Consider the following 27,410-nt stretch of genomic DNA (forward strand, 5'->3'; position numbering starts at 1 on the left):
AACTTTGTCCATCCAAGGTAAATAAACTGTGATGATTTAGGATAGTTTTTTGATCAAATTTTTGGTGGCTCTCCACAATGTTAATAACACACTTTTGAGACAGCTTTACAATGAAAACAAAGAGAATGGCAATTGTTTAAAGTGCATATTCCCCCAGCCCATGTCAGAGATTCTGATTTAGTGGATCGGAAATTAGGTTCAGGCACATGCATTTTAAAACACAGCCCAGGAGATTCTGATGCAGGTGGTCCATGGACCACATTCTGTGAAGCTCTAATAGAAAGAAGGACCAATTGCAGGGGCAGAGACTAGACTAGAAAAAGAGGCTGCTAACTTCTCATCAAGTAGGAAGCTATTGCCCCAATCATCAGACAAAGAAGGAGGACCTTTGGTTAGGTAGAAAGGAACAATTATTGACCACAGAAACAGTGCTGAAGAAAGAACACTTGGTCTAAGGACCAAGTATGAATAAGGTCCAAGTACCCATTTTAACTATGCGAGCTCAGGCAAGTCTTAGCATCTCTAACCTTAACCTCAGCATCTCAAAAATGAATGAATGACACCATCTCAGTTCTGTTGTGAGGTCAATTAAGATAATGTATGTACGATCATTTTGCAGACTGCAAAGCACTGATTATACAAATTAGTGCTAGGGGCTAAGTATTTTAGCCACTAAAATAATCTTGAAAATAATCATTTGCCCATAAGCAACCAATAATAATTTATACTGACCTCAACAATAAAGAGGAAAACTGTGTGATACAAATTATGGAGTCTGGGAGAACAGTGTTCTAAAAGCAGTATTTCATTAAAACATTCTAGTCTCTAAAATTACAGAGTTCTCACTAGATAGCATTGTACTTTTTACAATCTACTCCTAACTGGAAAATGTACAGTTCATCAGCAAAACAACAGGAAATTCATGTATTGATCCAGTCCAATTCAACCACTTTGTAAGATAAGATATAATGGGATCACAGAACAGCAGAAACAGTAATATCCAAAAGGCAAGGTATGAGCAGGAGACAAGATGGTAGAGTAGAAGGACTTGAGCTCACCTCCTCTCATGAAAACACCAAAATCACAACTAACTGCTGAACAACCACCTACAAAAAAGACTTGAACCCACCAAAAAAGATATTCCACACCCAAAGACAAAAAAGAAGCCACAACAAGACAGTAGCAGGGGCACATTCATGATATAATCAAGTGCCATACCCACTGGGTGGGAGACCAAAAGCTGGAAAATAATTATATCACAGAGGTTCTCCCACAGGAGTGAAAGATCTGAGCCCCATGTCAGGCTCTCCAGCCTGGGGGTCTGGCATTGGGAGGAGGAGCCCTCAGAGCATTTGGGTTTGAAGGCCAGTGGGACTTGAGTGCAGGAGCTCCACACGACTGGGGGAAACAGAGACTCCACTCTTGGAGGGTGCACACAAGGTTTCATATGCACTGGGACCCAGGGCAAAGCAGTGACTCCATAGGATCTTGGGCCAGACCTACCTGCAGGTCTTGGAGGCTCTCCTGGGGAGGCAGGGGTTGGCTGTGGCTCACTGTGGGGGCAAGGACACTGGTGGCAGAGGCCCCAGGGAATATTTATTGGCATGAGCTCTCCCAGATGTTGCTATTTTGACACCGAGATCTGGCCCTACCAAACAGCTTGCAGGCTCCAGTGCTGGGATGCCTCAGGCCAAACAACCAGTGGTGGGGGTGGGGGGGAACACAGCCCCACCCATCAGCAGACAGGCTGCCTAAAGTTGTCCTGAGCCAACAATCACCTATAAATTCACCCCTTGACAGGGCCCTGCGCATCAGAGGGACAAGACGCAGCTCCACCCACCAGTGGGCAGGCACTAATCCCTCCTACAAGAAAGCTTCCACAAGCCCCTGGACCAACCTCACCCACCAATGGGCAGACACCAGAAGCAAGAATTACAATCCTGCAGCCTGAGGAACAGAGACCACAAACAGAAAGTTTGACAAAATGAGATGGCAGAGAAATATATTCCAGATGAAGGAACAAGATAAAACCTCAGAAGAACAACTAAGTGAAGTAGAGATGGTCAGTCTACCTGAAAATGAAGTCAATCTACCTGAAAAAGAAGTCAATTTACCTGAAAAAGGAGGGCATGGCATGATATATTTAAAGTGATGAAAGGCAAAAACCTACAGTCTACGAGAATACTCTACCCAGCAAGGCTCTCATTCAGATTCAGTGGAGAAATCAAAAGCTTTACAAACAAGCAAAGGCTAAGAGAATTCAGCAACACCAAACCAGCTTTACAACAAATGCTAAAGGAAATTCTCTAGTTGGAAAAGAAAAGGTCACAACTAGAAACAAAAGAATTACGAATGGGAAACCTCACCAGTAAAGGTAAATGTACAGTAAATGTAGGAAATCATCCACACACAAATATGATACCAAAACCAGCAATCATGAGGAGAGTACAAATGCAGGATATTGGAAATGCATTTGAAATTAAGAGACCAGCAACTTAAAACAATCTTGTATATATATAGACTGCTATATCAAAACCTCATGGGAACCACAAACCAAAAATCTACAATAGATACACACACAAAAAATAAAAAGCAACCCAAACACAACACTAAAGATGGTCATCAAATCACAAGAGAAGAGAACAGAAGAGAAAGAGAAGAAAAAATACCTACAAAAACAAATCCAAAACAATTAACACGATGGCAATAAGAACATACATATGGATAATTACCTTAAGTGTAAATGGATTAAATACTCCAACCAAAAAACACATACAGACTGAAAGTGAGGGGATGGAAATATCCCATGTAAACGGAAATCAAAAGAAAGCTTGAGTAGCAATACCCACATCAGACAAAATAGGCTTTAAAATAAAGCCTATTATAAGAGACAAAGAAGGACACTACATAATGATCAAGGGATAAATCCAAGAAGAAGATATAACAATTGTAAATATATATGCACCCAACATAGGAGCACCTCAATATATAAGGCAAATGCTAACAGCCGTAAAAGCAGAAATCGACAGTAACACAGTAATAGTGGGGGACTTTAACACCCCAGTTTACATGAATGTACAGATCATCCAGACAGAAAATCAATAAGGAACCACAGGCCTTAAATGACACATTTGACCAGATGGACTTAATTGATATTTATAGAAAGCAGCAGAATAAACATTCTTCTCAAGTGCACATGGAACATTCTCCAGGATAGATCACATGCTGGGCCAAAAATCAAGCCTCAGTAAATTTTTAAAAACTGAAATCATATCAAGTATCTTTTCTGACCACAATGCTATGAGATTAGAAATCAATCACACACACACACACAAAAAAAACTGTAAAAAAACACAAACACATGGAGGCTAAACAATATGTTACTAAACAACCAAAGGATCACAGAGGAAATAAAAGAATACCTGGAGACAAATGACAATGAAAAGATGACAATCCAAAAACTATGGGATGCAGCAAAAGCAGTTCTAAGAGGGAAGTTTATAGCAATACAATCTTACTTCAGGAAACAAGAAAAATCTCAAATAAACAACTTAATCTTACACCTAAAGCAACTAGAGAAAGAAGAACAAACAAAACCCAAAGTTAGTAGAAGGAAAGAAATCATAAAGATCAGAGCAGAAATAAATGAAAAAGAAATGAAGGAAACGACAGTAAAGATCAATGAAACTAAAAGCTGGTTCTTTGAAAAGATAAACAAAACTGACAAGCCTTAAGCCAGTCTCATCAAGAAAAAAAGGGAGAGGGCTCAAATCAATAAAATTAGAAATGAAAAAGGAGAAGTTACAACTGACACTACAGAAATACAAAGGATCATAAGAGACCACTACAAGCAACTATATGCCAATAAAATGGACAACCTGGAAGAAAAGGACAAATTCTTAGAAAGGTATAGCCTTCCAAGACTGAACCAGGAAGAAATAGAAAATATGAACAGACCAATCACAAGTACTGAAATTGAAACTGTGATTAAAAATCTTCCAACAAGGCTTCCCTGGTGGCGCAGTGGTTGGGAGTCCGCCTGCCAATGCAGGGGACACAGGTTCGTGCCCCGGTCCGGGAGGATCCCACATGCCACGGAGCAGCTGGGCCAGTGAGCCACAACTACTGAGCCTGCGTGTCTGGAGCCTGTGCTCTGCAACGGGAGAGGCCGTGGCGGTGGGGGGCCCATGCACCGCGATGAAGAGTGGCCCCTGCTCGCCGCAACTGGAGAAAGCCCTTGCACAGAAACTAAGACCCAACACATCCAAAAATAAATAAATAAATAAATTTATTAAAAAAAAAAAATCTTCCAACAAACAGAAGTCCAGGACCAGATGGCTTCACAGGTGAATTCTATCAAACATTTAGAGAAGAGTTAACACCTATCCTTCTGAAACTCTTCCAAAAAATTGCAGAGGAAGGAACACTCCCAAACTCATTCTATGAGGCCACCATCACCCTGATACAAAAAAACAGACAAAGATACCACAAAAAAAGAAAATTACAGGCCAATATCACTGATGAACATAGACACAAAAATCCTCAACAAAATACTAGCAAAGATGAATTGGGAGACTGGGATTGACATATATACACTACTATGTATAAAATAGATATCTAGTGAGAACCTACTGTATAGCATAGGGAACTCTACTCTGTGCTCTGTGGTGACTTAGATGGGAAGGAAATCTGGGAGGAAGGGGATATATGTATATATATGGCTGATTCACTTTGCTGTACAGCAGAAACTAACACAACATTGTAAAGCAACTATACTCCAAATAAAAAAAAAAAAAACCTATGATCACCTCAGTAGATGTAGAAAAAGCTTTTGACAAAATTCAACACCCGTTTATGATAAAAACTCTCCAGAAAGTGGGCATAGAGGGAAACTATTTAAACATAATAAAGGCCATATATGACAAACCCACAGCTAACATCATTCTCAATGGTTAAAAGCTGAAAGCATTTCCTCTAAGATCAGGAACAAGACAAGGATATCCACTCTCGCCATTTTTATTCAACATAGTTTTGGAAGCCCTAGCCATGGCAATCAGAGAAGAAAAATAAAAGGAATCCAAATTGGAAAAGAAGAAGGAAAACTGTCACTGTTTTCAGATGACATGATACTATACATAGAAAATCCTAAAGATGCTACCAGAAAACTACTAGAGCTCATCAATAAATTTGGTAAACAAAAATTTTTTAACTTTGTATGGAAACACAAAAGACCCTGAATAGCCAAAGCAATCCTGAGAAAGAAAAACAGAGCTGGAGGAATCGGGCTCCCTGACCTCAGACTATACTACAAATCTGCAGTAATCAAAACAGTATGGTACTGGCACAAAAACAGAAATATAGATCAATGGAACAGGATAGAAAGTCCAGAAATAAACCCCTGCACTTATGGTCAATTAATCTACAAAGGAAGCAAGAATATACAATGGAGAAAAGACAGTCTCTTCAATAAGTGGTGCTGGGAAAACTGGACAGCTACATGTAAAAGAATGAAATTAGAACACTCCCTAACACCATACGCAAAAATAAACTCAAAATGGGTCACAGACCTAAATGTAAGACTGGATACTATAAAACTCTTAGAGGAAAACATAGGCAAAACACTCTTTGACATAAACCTCAGCAAGATCTTTTGGATCCACCTCCCAGAGTAATGAAAATAAAAACAAAAATAAACAAATGGAGGCTAATGAAACTTAAAAAGCTTTTGCACAGCAAAGGAAACCATAAACAAAAGGAAAAGACAACCCACAGAATGAGAGAAAATATTTGCAAAGGAAGCAACCAACAAGGGATTAATCCCAAAATATACAAACACCTCATGCAGCTCCATATCAAAAAACAAACAACCAAATAAAAAAAAAATGGGCAGAAGATCTAAATAGATATTTCTCTAAAGAAGACATACAGATGGCCAAAAAGCACAGGAAAAGATGCTCAACATCACTAATTATTAGAGAAATGCAAATCAAAACTACAATGAGGTATCACCTCACACCAGTCAGAATGGCCATCATGAAAAATTCTACAAACAATAAATGGTAGAGAGGGTGTGGAGAAAAGGGAACCCTCCTACACTGTTGGTGGGAATGTAAATTGGTACAAAAGAATGTAAATTGGTATAACCACTATGGAGAACAGCATGGAGGTTCCTTACACAACTAAAAATACAACTACCATATGATTCAGCAATCCCACTCCTGGGCATATATCCAGACAAAACCATAATTCGAAATGATACATGCACTCTAATGTTCACTGCAGCACTATTTACAATAGCCAAGACATGGAAGTAACCTAAATGTCCATTAACAGAGGAATGGATAAAGAAGATGTGGTATAAGTACAATGGAATACTACTCAGCCATAAAAAAGAATGAAATAATGCTATTTGCAGCAACATGGATGGACCTAGAGATTACCATACTAAGTGATGTAAGTCAGAGAAAGACAAATATCACATGATATCACTTATATGTGGAACCTAAATAAATGATACAAGTGAACTTATTTACAGAACAGAAACAGGCTCACAGCCTTCGAAAACAAACTTATGGTTACCATAGGGGAAAGGTGGGGGGGGGGAATAAGTTATGAGTTTGGTATTAACATATACACACTACTATATATAAAATAGACCATCAACAAGGACCTACTGTATAGCACAGGGAACTATACTCAATATTGTATAATAACCTATATTGGAAAAGAATCTGAAAAAGAATGGATATATGTATATGTATAACTGAATCACTTTGCTGTACACCTGAAACTAATATAACATTGTAAATCAACTATACTTTAATATAAAATAAAAATTATATTAAAAATAAATAAGTAAATAAAATAAATTGAGAATAAATACTGATATAATTTAATGTAGGAAAAAAAAACCCAAATGCAAGAATCACAAATATTTTCAACCTGTTCATTAAGTACTAAGTTAATACCAATTAAATAGCAGTAAGTTAATATCAATACCTGCGGGTAAAGCCCAAGCATCACTATAGTCTGGAATCTGCCCAGGGGATTCTTATGTGTAGCCAGTGGTGGGAACCATTGCACCAGAGGGGTGCCAGGCCTCTTCCAACACTGACGTTCCATTGCTGATCACTCCTGGACTTTCTGAGGACTTAATACTCGAATACAATTTGCCCAAATGTTCAGTAAAAACTATGGGGGCCCCTTAAAATGAGAATTCTCCCTAGATGAATATGCCATTCATATAAAGAAATCTTTTAGAGTTCACACCATTCAAGAGGCAGTGAATTTACATTTAATTAGGGCCTCATTCTGCATGGAGTTATACTTTGCAGAAATACAGAACAACTAGGAATCAATGTAAGACAGTCATGCAAATTCATTTTTTTACAATTAGAAAATCAAGACAATAAAATAGCCAAATTATTTTAATTATTCCAGACACTGGAGAAATAGATTTCTGACCAGCTAATGCACATGCCTGCTTCCTACCCCATCTTGCCAGCTATGGCTACATGGAATTATCATCTACAATCACAATGACTTCAATATGAATGGTAAGCAGGCCACAATTTATATTCCAGTTTCTTGAATATAACAAAGAATCACACAGTTGTCATTACATTCATTTGAAATTCAAATGTATACACTTGTAAACATATCTTGTGAATATTATTTTCTAACAACTATTTCCATTTCTAAATGAATACACCTAAACAGTGCATATAATTTCAAATTCAATTCAATTTTTATTTTATGAAGCTAAATGCCAGTATCAAAAATTTGTTTTGCCTATGAATAACAGTAACAATTTAAATAAAGCATCTGATCACCAGAAGAGATCATGCCGACATAGCTACTAATCATAAATTAATTTTTATAAACAGTAAGATTTTAAGTTGCATATGGAGGGAAAATCTACACTTGAAAATTTTATTTTAAAAAATACTACAACTCTGAGAAGCTACATCACAGTTCCCCCACAGTAATGAAACCTGCATGGCTTGATCCAACAAGGTCTTCTTACCCGGTCAGAGTGGCCAGTGGCTGAGGCCAGAAGTTTTCCCTTCCTCCAGTCCCAAATGCAGACTGTGTTTTTGGCATCCAATCCCACAGAGGCTAAACGCTAAGAATAAGAACAATAATTTAATACCAGAAAATGATGGGAAAACTTCCTATTATCCATTCTGTCTTTCGATAAATAGTTCTTATTACCTACTATGGGCCAAGTATTGAATTTCTTGTGAAAAAAATGATTTCTCAAAATCCATCTTAAATCCAAAACTAAACATATCACAGTAGATATTATTCCATTAGCATATACTAAAATTTTGACAACCTAAAACCTACAACAAATTTGTCCTTCTTAAACATAGGAAACATGCAAAATCTCATGAAGTCTCTGATTAATCAGTGGAAATCATAGGAACAGAACTAGAAGGCAGGATTTAAAATTTCAAATTTAAGATCTTAATACGGTTTTAAGAGCATCTAGGATTCTGTAGTCTAAAAGCCTCACCAAACTGTTAAAATGAAAGGGTTTGACAAACACATGGAGAAGAAATCCCATAAATGAACATTATCTTCATTCTTCTTAATTTTCATAATTTCACAAACATTTGGAGTGACCACAGAAGGATACATAATTTTAGTAAAAGTACTCTGGTACTTCATCTCCCAGTCTAAATTCACTGGATTCAGATCAGACCTTGTCCTCAAAGGGAAAAAAAATCCCACACCTGAGTATATACAAAATTAATAGGGTCAAAACACGTATTAGGGACACCAAAATCAGAGCTTCTAGCAGCATAGAAACAGCATTATGTAATAGAGAGAGGTCTGGGCTGGGAGTAAGTAGATTTGGCTTCCCTTTTGACTTCATGATTAGCCAGACATAAGACCTTAGAAAATTAAACTCCTTAAATTTCAATTTTTTCAACTGTAAAATGAGTGTAAATATTTTTTCTGTCTACAAAGTAGTATTGTTGTATGGATCAGTGAAATAATGTAAGTCAAAAGGTTTTAAAAACATCATTACCCAAGTATAACAGTATGTGAGCTTATGTATTTCACTGTGTGTGTATGTGCATATATACGCAATGATAGACAGCCATATATGGCTAAATGTATACATGTACTGTTATGCAGAGATTATTCAGGTCTCTTCACTAAAGGCAGCTTCCATTAGGAATATTTAGTATAAAAAACATATAGTTGGAGGTTTTAAAACTGGTGCTTAATGAAAGGAGGTCTTTGCTGTAATTTTCAATTGAGAGTTGCAGTAATGGAAATGATTATAAGACATGGTTGTATTTTTATCTATATATGAAAATTTGAAGTGGGTGAATTCCATTTAGCTTATTTTTTTCTTTTCTCTTTACTTAAACAGAAAAAGCAGTTAACATCAACATGGGCACTAAAGTAAAACCCACATAAGAAATGAGAAGAAGATTGAGAAAAAGCCAAAAGAAATCTATTCTGTTCATTTGCAGTGACAGGCCCTATCGCTACCTGAAAAGCATTTCAATTGCCTTTTGATGCTTGTGAGGTGATGGTCCATTTGTCATTTTCTAAATATCACTCGATTCCAGTGAACTCTGTCCAGGGAAAAAGGCAGATCTGAAGCAATAGGCATCAACAAGCCACGAAATCCATCACCGCAAACAAATAGGAGGTTATTTTTCTCAACTGACAGTTGTGAAAGTACCATGCAGTCCATCCCTGTCTCTACCTTTAAAATGGAACCTAAAAAAATAGCTAGGATTCTAACACAAAATAACATGAACAAAGAACTAAAAGTTACAGCTGGATTTCCCCCTGCTACATTACATTTTTCTTGTGATTTTGATAAAGAATGTTTGCTAGAACATTGATAAAGAATGTTTGCTAGAATTTTGATAAACGTTTGCTAGAAAAGCAAAATCAGATTAGAGAACGTGCATGTAAGTTCACATCAAAGCATTCATTTACACTTGTACATACATATGCATCCTGACACATTCATTCAGTTTAGTCAGGAAGTCAATAACTGCAAATCTGAATAAATGTTACTATCTAGCTATTTCTCTTTAGATCTGGATATACAATAGAACTTATGCATTATCCTGACTAAACTGGACAAGATTATAGAGTAGTTAAATCAAAAACATATATACCAGGGGTCCACATATGTATTGAATCTAATTCTGGAAAGAAAAATGAATAGAATGATCACTACTCTCTCAAAATAGCAGAAAACACAAAGTAAATCTTAACTGTTTAAAAAGTGACCCAAACCAGGTCAAGTCCTATCTGAACTACCTGCAAACTCTCAGTTTGGTCAATCTTCTATGAATAATTTCACAGGTCTTTCCACAATATGGACTTAGAGAAGTAACTCTAAAATTTACCAAAAAAATAGACTGAAGGAACTAACTGGCATTAATACAAGAGTGAAAGAGACAGAGGAAGGGCATCCTAGGAACGTGGAGAAGGCTAGGAAGAAAAGGCACGGCCTTCGTGAGGAGGTGAATGCAGGGAGAGCCAGGAATGAGGCCTCTACGCTTCCACTCCCTTCTCTTTAACATCTTTTAAAAATTGAGATAGAGTTGGTATCTACAACACATTAACAAATCTTTTCTATCAAGTGTTGCTGGAAGTCCACAGAAAGAGAGACACTTTGTTGGAGGGGGAGACTGGGAGGGCTTCATGAAGACCTATGAAGTGTCTTGGAAGAATGAGTCATTTTAAGGGACAAACAGGGTGAGCAGGGCACTGGAGGTGAAGAGGGCAGCATGAGAAAGTGTCTGGACGTGCCAAAGTACCTGGTCTGATAGAGGAATCTTGCTGACTTGTCCAACTTGACTGCAAGGGAATAGTGAAGAGAAGGCTAGAAAAGTTGGTCAGCCTAGATAGAATGCCCAGCCACAAAGTGTGGACTTCATTCAGGGGGTACTCCAAGCTTCTGTTGTTTTTAAACAACGTTCTGACACTTTTTTCAGTTGGTGAAATGCATTAGCAAGAAATTGACTGTGTGAAGACCAGTTAAGAGGTTACTTAAACTGTCAGGCATGACACAGATTTGGAACTTAAAGGATGGTGGCAGGGAGAATGGGAAGGAGAGAATGAATGTCAGAGTCACTGTAAAGAAACTAATAAATACACATGGATCAGTGACTGCTTGAATTGAGGTGAATGGGTAGAGGAAAGGAGTTAGAAGTCACCTCAAGGTTAAAGAATCAAATAGAATCTTCTCAATGAATTATTAGGAGGTGATGCTATCTTCTGAAAGCAAGGGGAATCAAGGAGATACTCAGGGCTTGAGGTCAGTGAAAAAGGTTCGGTGCAACCCTCATTCCAAATAGGAAGCTAACAGTGGAAGACAAAGTAGAATCACTGAGTCACTATGAACCCAATCAACATGAAGTTCACAACTTCCTTTCTGGAGGCTTTTTAACCTAATAGTGAGACTGGGGAAACCAAAACTGGGTCCTATCCAGAGCTGGATGTCAGTACCATGAGTGTGGAAAAGGACCAAACATATGAGGGTTCTAAGAGGCTGACAAGGGGAGATAGGGAGGGTTGATAGACCTTCTGAGCCTATAGGCTATGTACATTATAATTCTAGGTGACTTGTGAGAAGTCATTAAAGAAAAAGAAAATGCAAAAAGATACATACCTGTCCATCTGAGTCGAAAGCCAGGCAGGCGACTCCATGTGTATGGACATCTTTAAGAATAGACACAGTCTGGACATTATAGGAGTCCCATATACATATATATGGCTCCTTCCCAACTTGGCCAGTTGCAACAAGGGTTTTATCTGGGTGTAAGGCAAGGCTGAAAAAGAAAAAGGCCTCTTTCACATCTTCCTATTGAACAAAGTTAAAAAAAACACTGATCATCTTTTATCCACATTTCTCATTTTAATCATCTAACAAGATAATCCCAAGAGAAAGAGTCCAAACTGTCCCCAAAGTAATGAATTAGCTGATTGGTCTAATAGAAATGTTCAACTTTGGCAAAGAGAGGCTTAGCACAGTTTAACAATAATTTCATCTCATCTTACCTGCTTGGTAACCTTGAAAATCAGACAACTGTTATAATTCTATGTTCTATAATTGCCTTATGTTATGGTATTTACTTACTGTACTCAGGTTTCAAATTAACTTTTGACTTTAAGTTGAAAAAAAAAATGCTGTTGCCAGGAGAAAGTGCACTTCTCAGAATTAATTAAACCTGCTTGCAGAAGCTCTGGATACCACCCTCATTAGGATTTCAAAGCATGGAGGGGGTCTCAGAGTCAAGTGCTGTTTCTGTATCTGCTGCCATAGATTATGTATTTTAAATGAAAATTTCTATTTTACACAAATCACTGTGACACTAAGAGAACCGCAAATTACTATGCCTGTGGTTTGTGTAGAATTTTTCCTACATCTGTAGTCCAATCAAAATAAAACTGTCAAATAACAACTAGAATTTCAAGGAATTTGTAGCAGTTAAGAGGGAGAAATGTAATCATTATTACTCCTAGATGAGAAATCACTTGAACGTTTTAAATTCGGTGTGTAAAGAAGTTGTGCCTTTCTAAAAATAGGTGTTGGGAATTAAACAAAAGACCTATATAAAAAACTAGCAGATGACTGTTTACACAATAACCAAAAGTAGAATTTTTTTCCTTTTCAATTTCAGCATCTGTTTACAGTTAACAGAAGTAGAATTTTTTTTCCTTTTCAACTTTCAGCTTGATTTTGATAAGAATATATGCTCTGGAATCAGACACCTGGATTTGCACATTGGCTGCCCCTCACTACCTCTAGTTCCTTGGACATATTACTTGATCTCTTTTGCCCTCAGGTTCCTCATCTTTAAAATGAAGATAATATATGAAAATAGATGATATAATGAATATAGAGCATTTAGCACAGAGTAAGCACTCAAGTTTCATTACCATCATTATTTGTGTAACTGGCAACAGAAAGATACAACCAACATAGGCCTGTCTCTGTGGATACGGGTGTTCCTTTCAGAAACAAACTACTTTCTGCTTCTCCCTTGGCTCCATGTGTGCCCCGGCCCCCAATTCTGCAACCACCAAGCCCCACAGTCTGTTCTGGTGTCTCTCATCCCACTGTGCTCACTTCCTGGGTCTCCCACCAAACCTAGTACCATCTTTTGCACAGGACCCCGAGTGTTGGCTCCCTTTCCTTACCGTTGGCCCTCCCAGGCCCTTGTACCCTGGCGCCGGGGTGCGGCTGGCCTTCCCAGGAGCTCCCAGTGCCCCCACCCACAGGTCTTCAGTCCCTGTGATGCCTCCTAAGCTGGAGGTCGGCTCCACTTGCACTCTCCCTACGAGGCTGGATACTTCATCGAGTTTTGGTTTTTCCTTTTTCTTTGTAAGCAAAGAGGGTGGAGTTGGAGCTGCCTGGAGGGTGAGCTTTGTGGTTTTGGCTGCAGGGTTGCGGGGGGGAGGGGGGGGAGTGTGGAGTGTGGAGTGTGGGTCCAAATGCAGGAGGAGGAAGAGGATGGGTTGGGAGCGCTGACCTTCGGGGCGTCTCAGAGGAATCAAGCCCAGGAGCTTCTGCCGCCACCGCCCTTCCAAGAAGCAGCCCCATCGCACGGGATCTCGCGAGTTCTGCGGAGGCAGAGGCTTCCTGGGATGAGAAACACCTGCGTGCTCCAGGTGCCAGTGAGGACGCTCCAGTCAGAAAGGAGTTCGGCTCACACTACCAATCAAGCAAATTTCAATCTGCCTCACCTGCCCTACCCCCACCCCCTATCCCCTACCCCCCACCGCCAGCCATAGTCACAGGGCACTCTCCCCAGGGGCCTGGCCAGGTGCTGGGGACCAGGCTCTGGCCCAAAGGCTGTGCAGGGGGGAGACTGCCCGAGCTCAGAACTTGGGAGTGAAATGCACGCAGGCGGGCCGAAAGTCTATCACCTTTCAGGAAGAGGAAGGACAAATCCAATATCTGCCATGGTCCAAGGCTGCAGCAACCCTTATGCACCATGTCACTGCACATCCTCGGGGGCCAGTTGTTCCTCCTGGCAGCAGCGAGGTGTCTAGAATTCACCCCAGGAGACCATGGCTGCCTTTTCCTCAAGCCTTTCCCCTGCAGCACCACCTCAGGCATTGCTCTCCCTTTCTGACCCAGTCCAACTGCTGCACCCTGTGATGGGGGAGCCGGCCTCTCCAGGCAAGCCCCTCCATAAGGAAATGTGCTCCTCTTTCGAACTCTGTCAGGGAGTCTATGGGTCTGGGCCGGGCCTGGTCTGGACGGGGGAGTGTGGGGTTTCCCGGGAAGGCAAACAAGGTGCAGGTGATTTCCTGGCTTCAGCTGTGTTGGGAGTGAATGAGGGTCCTGATGGAGGGGAAGGGAGGAGAGTATGGGCTGGGATGAAAAACACCTGGATGCCCCGAGTCTGAGTTGGCCATCTTAGTACTTGCTGGAAAATATATCCTCTGGGATCATTATGAGGAGTAATATAGAAAGAAAACACACATAAAAGGGTAGTTTTTTCACAATAGGTGACTGTTAGAGGCTTTAAAACATTTTAAGCTTGTAGAACACTTTAGCATTCAGAGTTGGTGAGAGAAGACCAATAAAGTATAAAAGTACCCTCTCAATATCAATTTTGCTGGGATACATCTGGTCCTTGATAGTTTCTAGATGTCCTAGAAAATTGCAAGTAGATTATGGAGTGTCATACTTGTTTCATTAAAAGAGTGGATGGAAGCAGTCTATGAAAACCCTATGACAATTTGGTATATTTTAGTTCATTCATTCATTCATTCATTCAACAAACCCTTATTTAAGGACCTATGAAATGTCAGGTGGTGCCATAGATAACAAAAACAGAAAATACACTGCCCCTCTTTCAAGAAGCCCACCTTAAAAGGAAGGACAGACACGTAAACCAATAACGGGCAGGCCAGGGCAGCCTTGAAAGCCCTTTTAATCGGGCCAGAAAGTTAGGGCACCACTGACAGTCATGAGCAGGATACAACATAAATAGTTTCACATGTCAGGAAGGTAAACCTAGTAGCAGTGAGGAACAGTGGGAAGAACAAATGGGTGAGGGCTGTTAGGAGAGGAAGCAGAGAGGCCAGAGACTAGGTGAGAGAGTGAGGTAAGACAGGGGCAGAGAGGATGGAGAGGAAGAGTCAAGAGATATGTAAGGGAAAGAGAGCAAGAGAGAGACAGGGTGAGGGTGTTTGAGGCTAAGGAAAAGCTTGAACATGTCAAACCTGACAGTTTTTTGCTTAGGCAACTGGGTTGATAAATCACAGAGCTTGGCAGCATTAGAGTTTGAAGCCTGATCCTGGGAAAAAGATGGCCTTAACTTGACCTTAGTCTCCACCAAAGAGACTCCCCAGGTTACATCACACCTGAAGTCCCAAGAGCTATGAAGAAGAGGATTTGATTAGACTGTCTGTTCCATGAGGGCAAGGGCTGTTTCTATCACTCTACATGGTCCTGAAACATCGTGGCAGAGTAAGCATTAACAAGGTGCTTGAGAGAGGAATGCTGGACATCGAGAGATGAGAAGGGAGGATGCCCAGAGCATCACCACGCTGCTCCCCCATCCCATGCCTTGGGCCTCCTCCCTTGGGAACAAACAGATGTCAGAAACTGAGCTGGAAAAGATAAAGTCAGAACAGCTGAGCATTTTGAAAATGACAAAAACAACATTTCTTGGTTGAAGGAAGCCATGTGGCTGACAGGGTATTGGTGCTCTAGCCGGGTATCAGGCCTGTGCCTCTGAGGTGGGAGAGCCGAGTTCTGCACATTGGTCCACCACGGACCTCCCAGCTCCATGTAATAACAAACGGCGAAAGCTCTCCCAGAGATCTCCATCTCAACGCTAAGACCCACCTCCACTCAACGACCAGCAAGCTACACTGCTGAACACCCTATGCCAAACAACTAGCAAGACAGGACCACAAACCTACCCATTAGCAGAGAGGCTGCCTGAAATCATGATAAGGTCACAGATACCCCAAAACACACCACTGGACTCGGTCCTGCCCACCAGAAAGACAAGATCCAGCCTCATCCACCAGAACACAGGAACCAGTCCCCTCCATCCGGAAGCCTACACAGCCCACTGAACCAACCTTGGCCACTGGGGGCAGACACCAAAAACAACTGGAACTACGAACCTGCAGCCTGCAAAAAGGAGACCCCAAACACAGTAAGTTAAGCAAAATGAGAAGACAGAGAAACACACAGCTGATGAAGGAGCAAGGTAAAAGCCCACCAGACCAAACAAATGAAGAGGAAATAGGCAGTCTACCTGAAAAAGAATTCAGAGTAATGATAGTAAAGATTATCCAAAATCTTGGAAATAGAATGGAGAAAATACAAGAAACGTTTAACAAGGACTTAGAAGAACTAAAGAGCAAACAAACAATGATGAACAACACAATAAATGAAATTTAAAACTCTCTAGAAGGAATCAAGAGCAGAATAACTGATGCAGAAGAACGGATAACTGACCTGGAAAATAAAATAGTGCAAATAACCACTGCAGAGCAGAATAAAGAAAAAAGAATGAAAAGAATTGAGGACAGTCTCAGAGACCTCTGGGACAACATTTAACACACCAACATTCAAATTATAGGGGTCCCAGAAGAAGAAGAGAAAAAAAAAGGGACTGAGAAAATATTTGAAGAGATTATAGTTGAAAATTTCCTTAATATGGGAAAGGAAATAGTCAATCAAGTCCAGGAAGCACAGAGAGTCCCATACAGGATAAATCCAAGGAGAAACATGCCAAGACACATATTAATCAAACTATCAAAAATTAAATACAAAGAAAAAATATTAAAAGCAGCAAGGGAAAAACAACAAATAAACTTATGGGGATTCCCCTGTATGTTAACAGCTGATCTTTCAGCAGAAACTCTGCAAGCCAGAAGAGAGTGGCAGGACATATTTAAAGTGATGAAAGGGAAAAACCTACAACCAAGATTACTCTACCCAGCAAGGAACTAATTCAGATTTGACGGAGAAATTCAAAGCTTTACAGACAGCAAAAGCTAAGAGAATTCAGCACAACCAAACCAGCTTTACAACAAATGCTAAAGGAACTTCTCTAGGCAGGAAACACAAGAGAAGGAAAAGACCTACAATAACAAACCCAAAACAATTAAGAAAATGGTAATAGGAACATACATATATATCAATAATTACCTTAAATGTAAAGGGATTAAATGCTCCAACCAGAAGACATAGACTGGCTGAATGGATACAAAAATGAGACTCATATATATGCTGTCTACAAGAGACCCACTTCAGACCTAGGGACACATAGAGACTGAAAGTGAGGGGATGGAAAAAGATATTCCATGCAAATGGGAATCAAAAGAAAGCTGGAGTAGCAGTTCTCATATCAGACAAAATAGATTTTAAAATAAAGAATGTTACAAGAGACAAGGAAGGACACTACATAATGATCAAGGGATCAATCCCAGAAGAAGATATAACAATTATAAATATATATGTACCCAACATAGGAGAACCTCAATACATAAGGCAACTGCTAACAGCTATAAAAGAGGAATTGACAGTAACACAATAATAGCAGGGGACTTTAACACCTCACTTACACCAATGGAGATCATCCAGAGAGAAAATTAATAAGGAAACACAAGCTTTATATGACACAATAGACCAGATAGATTTAATTGACATTTATAGGACATTCCATCCAAAACAACAGAATACACTTTCTTCTCAAGTGCTCATGCAATATTCTTCAGGACAGATCATATCTTGGGTCACAAATCAAGCCCTGGTAAATTTAAGAAAATTGAAATCATAACAAGTATCTTTTCTGACCACAACGCTATGAGACTAGATATCAATTACAGGAAAAAATCCGTAAAAAATATAAGCACATGCAGGCTAAACAATACACTACTAAATAACCAAGAGCTCACTGAAGAAATCAAAGAGGAAATCAGAAAATACCTAGAAACAAATGACAATGAAAACTCGACAACCCAAAACCTATGGGATGCAGCAAAAGCAGTTCTAAGAGGGAAGTTTATAGCAATACATTCCTACCTCAAGAAACAAGAAACATCTCAAATAAACAACCTAACCTTACACCTAAAGCAATTAGAGAAAGAAGAACAAAAAAACCCTAAAGTTAGCATAAGGAAAGAAATCATAAAGATCAGAGCAGAAATAAATGAAAAAGAAATGAAGGAAACAATAGCAAAGATCAATGAAACTAAAAGCTGGTTCTTTGAGAAGATAAACAAAATTGATAAACCATTAGCCAGACTCATCCAGAAAAAAAGGGAAAAGACTCAAATCAATAGAATTAGAAATGAAAAAGGAGACGTAACAACTGACACTGCGGATACACAAAGGATCTGAGAGATTAAAAGCAACTATGTGCCAATAAAATGGACAACCTGGAAGAAATGGACAAATTCTTAGAAAAGCACAACCTTCTGAGACTGAACCAGGAAGAAATAGAAAATATAAACAGACCAATCACAAGCACTGAAATTGAGACTGTGATTAAAAATCTTCCAACAAACAAAAGCCCAGGACCAGATGGCTTCACAAGTGAATTTTATCAAACATTTAGACAAGAGCTAACACCTATCCTTCTCAAACTCTTTGAAAAAATTGCAGAGAGAGGAACACTCCCAAAGTCATTCTACAAGGCCACCATCCCCCTGATACCAAAACCAGACAAAGATGTCACAAAGGAAGAAAACTACAGGCCAGTATCACTGATGAACATAAATGCAAAAATCCTCAACAAAATACTAGCAAACAGAATCCAATAGCACATTAAAAGGATCATACACCATGATCAAGTGGGGTTTATCCCAGGAATGCAAGGATTCTTCAATATACGCAAATCAATCAATGTGATACACCGTATTAACAAATTGAAGGAGGAAAACCATATGATCATCTCAATAGATGCAGAAAAGGCTTTCAACAAAATTCAACACCCATTTATGAGGTAACCCTCCAGAAAGTAGGCATAGAGGGAACTTTCCTCAACATAATAAAGGCCATATATGACAAACCCACAGCCAACATCGTTCTCAATGGTGAAAAACTGAAACCATTTCCTCTAAGATCAGGAACAAGAAAAGGTTGTCCACTCGCACCACTATTATTCAATATAGTTTTGGAAGTTTTAGCCACAGCAATCAGAGAAGAAAAAGAAATAAAAGGAATCCAAATCAGAAAAGAAAAAGTAAAGCTGTCACTGTTTGCAGATGACATGATACTATACATAGGGAATCCTAAAGATGCTACCAGAAAACTACTAGAGCTAATCAATGAATTTGGTAAAGTAGCAGGATACAAAATTAATGCACAGAAATCTCTTGCATTCCTATACACTAATGATGAAAAATCTGAAAGAGAAATTAAGGAAACCCTCCCATTTACCACTGCAACAAAAAGAATAAAATACCTAGGAATAAACCTACCTAAGGAGACAAAAGACCTGTATGCTGAAAACTATAAGACACTGATGAAAGAAATTAAAGATAATACAAACAGATGGAGAGATATACCATGTTCTTGGATTGGAAGAATCAACACTGTGAAAATGACTCTAGTACCCAAAGCAATCTACAGATTCAATGCAATCCCTATCAAACTACCACTGGCATTTTTCACAGAACTAGAACAAAAAATTTCACAATTTGTATGGAAACAAAAAAGACCCCGAATAGCCAAAGCAATCTTGAGAAAGAAAAATGGAGCTGGAGGAATCAGGCTCCTGGACTTCAGACTATACTACAAAGCTACAGTAATCAAGACAGTATGGTACTGGCACAAAAACAGATTATAGATCAATGGAACAGGACAGAAAACCCAGAGATAAACGCATGCACATATGGTCACCTTATTTTTGATAAAGGAGGCAAGAATATACAATGGAGAAAAGACAGCCTCTTCAATAAGTGGTGCTGGGACAACTGGACAGCTACATGTAAAAGAATGAAATTAGAACACTCCCTAACACCATACACAAAAATAAACTCAAAATGGATTAAAGACCTAAATGTAAGGCCAGACACTATACAACTCTAAGAGGAAAACATAGGCAGAACACTCTATGACATAAATCACAGCAAGATCCTTTTTGATCCACCTCCTAGAGAAATGGAAATAAAAACAAAAATAAACAAATGGGACCTAATGAAACTTAAAAGCCTTTGCACAGCAAAGGAAACCATAAACAAGGCGAAAAGATAACCCTCAGAATGGGAGAAAAGATTTGCAAATGAAGCAACGCACAAAGGATCAATCTTCAAAATTTACAAGCAGCTCATGCAGCTCAGTATCAAAAAAAACAAACAACCCAATCCAAAAATGAGCAGAAGACCTAAATAGACATTTCTCCAAAGAAGATATACAGATTGCCAACAAACACACGAAAGGATTCTCAACATCACTAATCATTAGAGAAATGCAAATCAAAACTACAATGAGGTATCACCTCACACCAGTCAGAACAGCCATCATCAAAAAATCTACAAACAATAAATGCTGGAGAGGGTGTGGAGAAAAGGGAACCCTCCTGCACTGTTGGTGGGAATGTAAATTGATACAGCCACTATGGAGAACAGTATGGAGGTTCCTTAAAAAACTAAAAACAGAACTACCATACGACCCAGCAATCCCACTTCTGGGCATATACCCTGAAAAAACCATAATTCAAAAAGAGTCATGTACCACGATGTTCACTGCAGCTCTATTTACAATAGCTAGGATATTGAAGCAACCTAAGTGTCCATCAACAGATGAATGGATGAAGAAGATGTGGCACATATATACAATGGAATATTACTCAGCCATAAAAAGAAATGAAATTGAGTTATTTGTAGTGAGATTGATGGACCTAGAGTCTGTCATACAGAGTGAAGTAAGGCAGAAAGAGAAAAACAAATACCATATGCTAACACGTATATAAGGAATCTAAAAAAAAAAAAAGTGGTTCTGAAGAACCTAGGGGCAGGACACGAATAAAGATGAAGATGTAGAGAATGGACTTGAGGACGTGGGGAGGGGGAAGGGTAAGCTGGGACGAAGTGAGAGAGTGGCATGGACATATATACACTACCAAATGTAAAATAGATAGCTAGTGGGAAGCAGCCACATAGCACAGTGAGATCAGCTTGGTGCTTTGTGTCCACCTAGAGGGGTGGGATGGGGATGGTGGGAGGGAGACACAAGAGGGAGGAGATATGGGGATGTATGTATATGTATAGCTGATTCACTTTGTTATAAAGCAGAAACTAACACACCATTGTAAAGCAATTATACTCCAATAAAAGATGTTAAAAAAAAAAACAAACAAGGTGCTTTCTGAAGAGGGAGTGAAGGAGGCCAACGGTCATGGCTGCTGTATTGCCTCTCCCTCCTGCTACAGGCACAGGTTCTACCCGGGACTGGAGAATAAAGAGGATTGAGCATATTTCCCCTAGAGGCTGAGAGACATTTTCAAGAGACACAAATGAAACTCTTTTGCTGTGATTACAGCTTCTAATTAAAATGCTTGAGAGACTTGGTAAATTTCTGGGGTTCTAAACAATGAAGAATAAAAACATCGCTATTCCAGGCAATTGTTCTAACTATAATTTCAAGATTCCTGACTTTTCTCATTCCTTGAATGAGGGGGGAAATGAAAAAAACACTTTCAACAAATCTTTAGAGAGGCCTTCAAAATATTTTATCAGTGTATGTTACTCAATTATCAGCGTGACCCCAAAACATCCCATTATGGATTTGAAATATTTTTACTCTGGTTTTTATCATCCTTTTCATTCACCTTAAAGCATATAAATTTATCACATTTATTAAAATGTCCATACTGGATTTTTTTCCCCAGAAGTTTCTTTACCACTAGTCTTTAAACCATCTTTTCCCAGCCCATGATATCCCATTTATCTAAGTTCCTCCTTTACCATTTGAATATATTAACAAAATTATCCTTTTCTCCTTTTATAAGCCAAGTCTCTGACCTCGCTTCTCTGGCTTGCATGCAACAATGCAATGACTCATAATGTTCCTATTTATCCACGTCCATGGCAAGAATAGGGCAAACAGACAACCACCTCTACTCACTTTGCCATTTTCCCATCAGCTTCCCAGAAACTTCACTCCTTCCACCTGGGTAATAGAATGACAGCATCCGTGTATCTTTTAGAGCAGAGCCAAGTGGCATTTACTTTTGTTTTAAATATGTCATATCATTCAACAGCAGTTTTTAATCCTCGTAAGAAAGCAGGGGAAAACCCCAGCAACCTTACTCACTGGATTTGCACATAAGGTATCGGTAAGGGTGAAGTTACAGAAGCATTTATTTAATAAGCATATTTGAAGCTACCATCAAGTTATCTATTCCCTTCTCACTTGTCTGCATTTAGGAATTCAAGAATTTCATGAAAAGTCATTTTGAGCAGGATCTGCTTTCATCTAATCCCAAAACATATTTGGAATTTTAGTTCAGAAGTGTTTAAATGAGATAGATAGATAGATAGATAGATAGATAGATAGATAGATAGATAGATACAGATTCCAAATTGGCCCCTACTGCATACTTCAAAACTGCTCTTTCCTTCTCCTACAGAGACACCCTAAGCCTAAGAAGCTACCTTAAGTATTGCCTTTAGATCAACCAACAGATTATAGGAGGGTGGGTCTCCTTATCCTATTAAGGGGCCGTGATGAAAATTATCATGCCCCCTGAATTCCTTCTGATAAGATTTTATCAGAAATGGCCAACTGTTGTTTTCTTCCATGAAGAAATTACAGAAGTGGAAAGTACCACCACTACACAAAATATCTGGTCCACTCTGGGCTTCCCATCATGTTCTTTACCATAACATAGTGTTGGGTTCTTTCTGTGACTGGAAGTATCGATACTGCTTACTTATATTTTATGTCTTCCATTTGAGAGTCCATAAAGCCAAATCTCTGCTTTTCTAAGAAAACTTGCACATTACAAATTTTACAGATTATTATGGCTACAACAGCAATGTCACAGTGTTAAAACTTTCAAAATTGACTCCCTTTCACTGAGGGTCTCAATACCACGGAGGTCTCATTCCACACCTACATAAAAAGGTTTGGTGTCCTTTCCTTGGTAGTTAGTTTATTGCATTGATTGTATTGTACACATGGCAACAAAAAAGGGATCAAGCTTTTAAAGAACTGCTTTTCTCTGTGTATATATAAATCTAGTTCCATTGGGAAATCCCATCTTCTGTTGCCATAGCAATAGAAAGCACTGCAGAGAAGAACTTTCATCACCCTATCGGGGAGAAGGAATTGATTTGTTTCTCCAAGGGCAAAAGCATGTCTTTCTGATGTCAGATAAGATCAGGAAGATTTCCCAAAATGTTGTGTGGGGAGAAAATGAGAATTAATAGGGTCATGAAAAGAGGTAGCCTTATGAGGTTAAACAAAAAACTCTCATCAACACTAATCATTCTCAATTCCTGAAGGCAAAAAAATTATATTTGAGTATTTGTTCCAAGTGCAGCATTTAAAAAAATGTTCATGATTTGGACTTTGCTTTTTAAAGCCTTATTTCATTTTTGCCCAGGCTGCTTTAGGGATTCTCTCAGTAATAACTTTATACGGTAGTAGCTTTTTTTTTTTTTTTCCAGTAGTCTCACCAGGAAAGCATGAAAGCCTTCTCTCTCCTTTCTCTGAAAATAACCCTGAGAGAATTTTCCAGTGTTGGAGGTATAAGTGCATCAAAGTGATGATTAGGCTGGACTGTCTGAGGGCAGAGGGGGAGGCTGCTGCTTTCTGGGCTGAAGAGGGAGTGGCCCAACCTCAGTGGATGCTCATCTGTGAGAAAGAAAAGGCAAAGGAAGACTTTTTTGAAAATAGTGGGCTGGTGGTAGTGGGACCTCAGATGAGGGTGGCTGTGCTTCAGTCCTTGTCCCCAGAGCTGCACTTGGCACTGGAGTACCACCACTGGGACTGTGATCTCACCTCACACCACGGAGACAGCCCCGCCCTCTAGGTGGGCCTGGGCAGGACATATGGAAGTGACAGCAATGTCAACAGACCACCAGGGTCCACTGCCATTGTCCTTGAACTGTGTAAGTCCATGGGTACCTGTATAATCCGTGGTTGAGCAGTGGTCCCTCAAATTGGACTTCTCAACAACCTTGATGAGTGGTACATCTAATGAGAATTAATGTGATTTAGAAAAATAAAGACATACAATATATCTTGCATGCTGAGTGTTGCCACATGGGTATTGGTATGGAACCATATTCTAGTAATACCTTAATACCACATAAAAGAATGGCTTAAGGGCATAGTAGTTTGGCTGCCTGAGATCAAAGCATGCAGTAGCATGCTGGAGCCAGCAAGAACTGATTGTTAAATTTCAAACATTTTGAACGTCAGTTGTTAAACACAGCCACTGTTTACAATTAAATTATATAAACTTGCAACTAAATAAATTATATTAAAAACAAAGGTAACCTATGTAAGGAGGTAAAAGACCTGTACTCAGAAAACTATAAGACACTGATGAAAGAAATCAAAGATGACGCAAACAGATGGAGAGATATACCATGTTCTTGGATTGGAAGAATCAATATTGTGAAAATGACTATACTACCCAAAGCAATCTACATATTCAATGCAATCCCTATCAAATTACCAATGGCATTTTTTACAGAACTAGAACAAAAAAATCTTAAAATCTGTATGGAAACACAAAAGACCCCGAATAGCCAAAGCAATCTTGAGAAAGAAAAATGGAGCTGGAGGAATCACACTCCCTGACTTCAGACTATACTACAAAGCTACAGTAATCAAGACAATATGGTACTGGCACAAAAACAGAAATATAGATCAATGGAACAGGATAGAAAGCCCAGAGAAAAACCCATGCATATATGGTCAACTAATCTATGACAAAGGAGGCAAGGATATACAATGGAGAAAAGACAGTCTCTTCAGTAAGTGGTGTTGGGAAAACTGGACAGCTACATGTAAAAGAATGAAATTAGAACACTCCCTAACACCATACACAAAAATAAACTCAAAATGGATTAGAGACCTAAATGTAAGACCGGACACTATAAAACTCTTAGAGGAAAACATAGGAAGAACACTTTCCAACATAAATCACAGCAACATCTTTTTTGACCCACCTCTTAGAGTAATGGAAATAAAAACAAAAATAAACAAATGGTCCCTAATGAAACGTAAAAGCTTTTCACAGCAAAGGGAACTACAAACAAGATGAAAAGACAACCCTCAGAATGGGAGAAAATAGTTGCAAACAAATCAATGGACAAAGGATTAATCTCCAAAATATATAAACAGCTCATGCAGCTCAATATTAAAAAAACAAACAACCCAATCCAAAAACGGGCAGAAAACCTAAATTGACATTTCTCCAAAGAAGACATACAGATGGCCAAGAAGAACATGAAAAGCTGCTCAACATCACTAATTATTAGAGAAATGCAAATCAAAACTACAATGAGGTATCACCTCACACCAGTTAGAATGGGCATCATCAGAAAATCTACAAACAACAAATGCTGGAGAGGGTGTGCAGAAAAGGGAACCCTCTTGCCCTGTTGGTGGGAATGTAAATTGATACAGCCACTATGGAGAACAGTATGGAGGTTCCTTAAAAAACTAAAAATAGAATTGCCATATGACACAGCAATCCCACTACTGGGCATATATCCTGAGAAAACCGTAATTCAAAAAGACACATGCACCCCAATGTTCACTGCAGCACTATTTACAATAGCCAGGTCATGGAAGCAACCTAAATGCCCATCAACAGACAAATGGATAAAGAAGATGTGGTACATATATACAATGGAATATTACTCAGCCATAAAATGGAACGAAACTGGGACATTTGTAGGGACGTGAATGGATCTAGAGACTATCATACAGAGTGAAGTAAGCCAGAAAGAGAAAAACAAATATCGTATATTAACACATATATGTGGAACCTAGAAAAATGGTACAGATGAACCAGTTTGCAGGGCAGAAATTGAGACACAGATGTAGAGAACAAACGTATGGACACCAGGGGGGAAAGCGGTGGGGGGTGGGGGTTGTGGTGTGATGAACTGGGAGATTGGGATTGACATGTATACACTAATATGTATAGAATAGATAATAAGGAAAAAAAGATAAGGTGATAGAAGGTAAAGCCTGGAGCTTTTGTAGTAGGAGGAGGAGTTGTTGCCCTACCCTCCGTGCCTAAACAAAACACTAATGAAAGACAGCAAAAACAAACACAGTTTTGGCTTATGTTATAAAATAATGACTCAGTCTTTAATGGTCTAGGAGCTGATCATAGAGTTTTCGTATCCACACTCCCTTGCTTATGTTTGTCAACTGCATCATATAATAGTTTCTATATAAGAGAAATTTCTAGGAAAGAAGAACTCCAATGACACACTAGTTGACAGGTCTTATAACAGCAAAACACTAAACTTACAATTTTAATTCTTTGGGGTTGAAATCATTCAATGCTAACGATCAACATTCATTAAATAAAGACCCTAAATCAGTGCCTGACATATATTAAATGGCCATAAATATTAACTATTACAATTACTATGATAAGAAAAACAAAAAATAAAAACAAAGGTAATACACACTAAAACTCATCACTTCCTAATTATTTTACTAATTTTACTATTATATATAGTCTTAAGGATATTGATTGCCAGCCTATCTGTGTGGTAGAAATACTACATAGAATGATGTACCTCTGCACATCTCTTTCCAACTGTTTTCAATGATGTCCCATTAGTGGTTTGAAATCAACTGCTGTGGGAGTTTTTACATCATGGAAATCAACAAATGCTGCAAATCAGCGCTTGATTTGTTGTTTTTTCAGTTGTCTAGACTTAAAATATAGAAGGATAAAATGTGAACAATGCAGAATAAACTTAAAAGTGTGTCATGTTTATAGCTGTTACATTACGAATAACACAAAAAATTGAGAAAATATTCTTCGAATATTCAAAAAGTATTATCCAGTTAGCAAGTAAGTCACTCACATCATTGGCTAATGATTAAAGTTCTGACATAAGTCTTTGTTGTGTCACTTTTCTCTTATCAATATAAACAAAAATATCAACTAACATTCATGTCAGAACTATACTCATTTGTCAATGATGTGAGGGACTTCATTTCTGAACTAGATAGTAATCAAGCATTTATTCCTCATCTGATTTTGTCAAATCATGGTTGAACTGCAACCATAGGTTGGCCACAGATACAAGAGTTCAGCAAAAAGCAAGGAAAGAATTTTATGACAATTAATTGGCTATATGGGATTTACAATAAAGAGTATTATATATTTCATTATTATTTGTAAATTGTGTGCAACACATCATTTATATCAGCAAAATTTACCAAAAAACTT

General features: G+C 38.7%; 1 protein-coding gene across 2 annotated transcripts in view; it reads right to left on the reverse strand.

The window, feature by feature from the left end:
- Positions 1 to 27,410, reverse strand: part of EML6 (EMAP like 6) — a 311,591-nt gene that overhangs the window by 164,473 nt on the left and 119,708 nt on the right. For both annotated transcript variants that reach the window (XM_059942768.1, XM_059942770.1), the window contains exons 2-3: positions 11,657 to 11,816; positions 8,027 to 8,125 (exon numbers count right to left, since the gene is read on the reverse strand). In XM_059942768.1, coding sequence (XP_059798751.1) covers positions 8,027 to 8,125; positions 11,657 to 11,816 — 259 coding nt within the window. The remainder of the gene's footprint in view (positions 1 to 8,026; positions 8,126 to 11,656; positions 11,817 to 27,410) is intronic.

This window comes from Balaenoptera ricei, chromosome 13 (assembly GCF_028023285.1).
Source record: "Balaenoptera ricei isolate mBalRic1 chromosome 13, mBalRic1.hap2, whole genome shotgun sequence".
Lineage (NCBI taxonomy): Eukaryota > Metazoa > Chordata > Mammalia > Artiodactyla > Balaenopteridae > Balaenoptera > Balaenoptera ricei.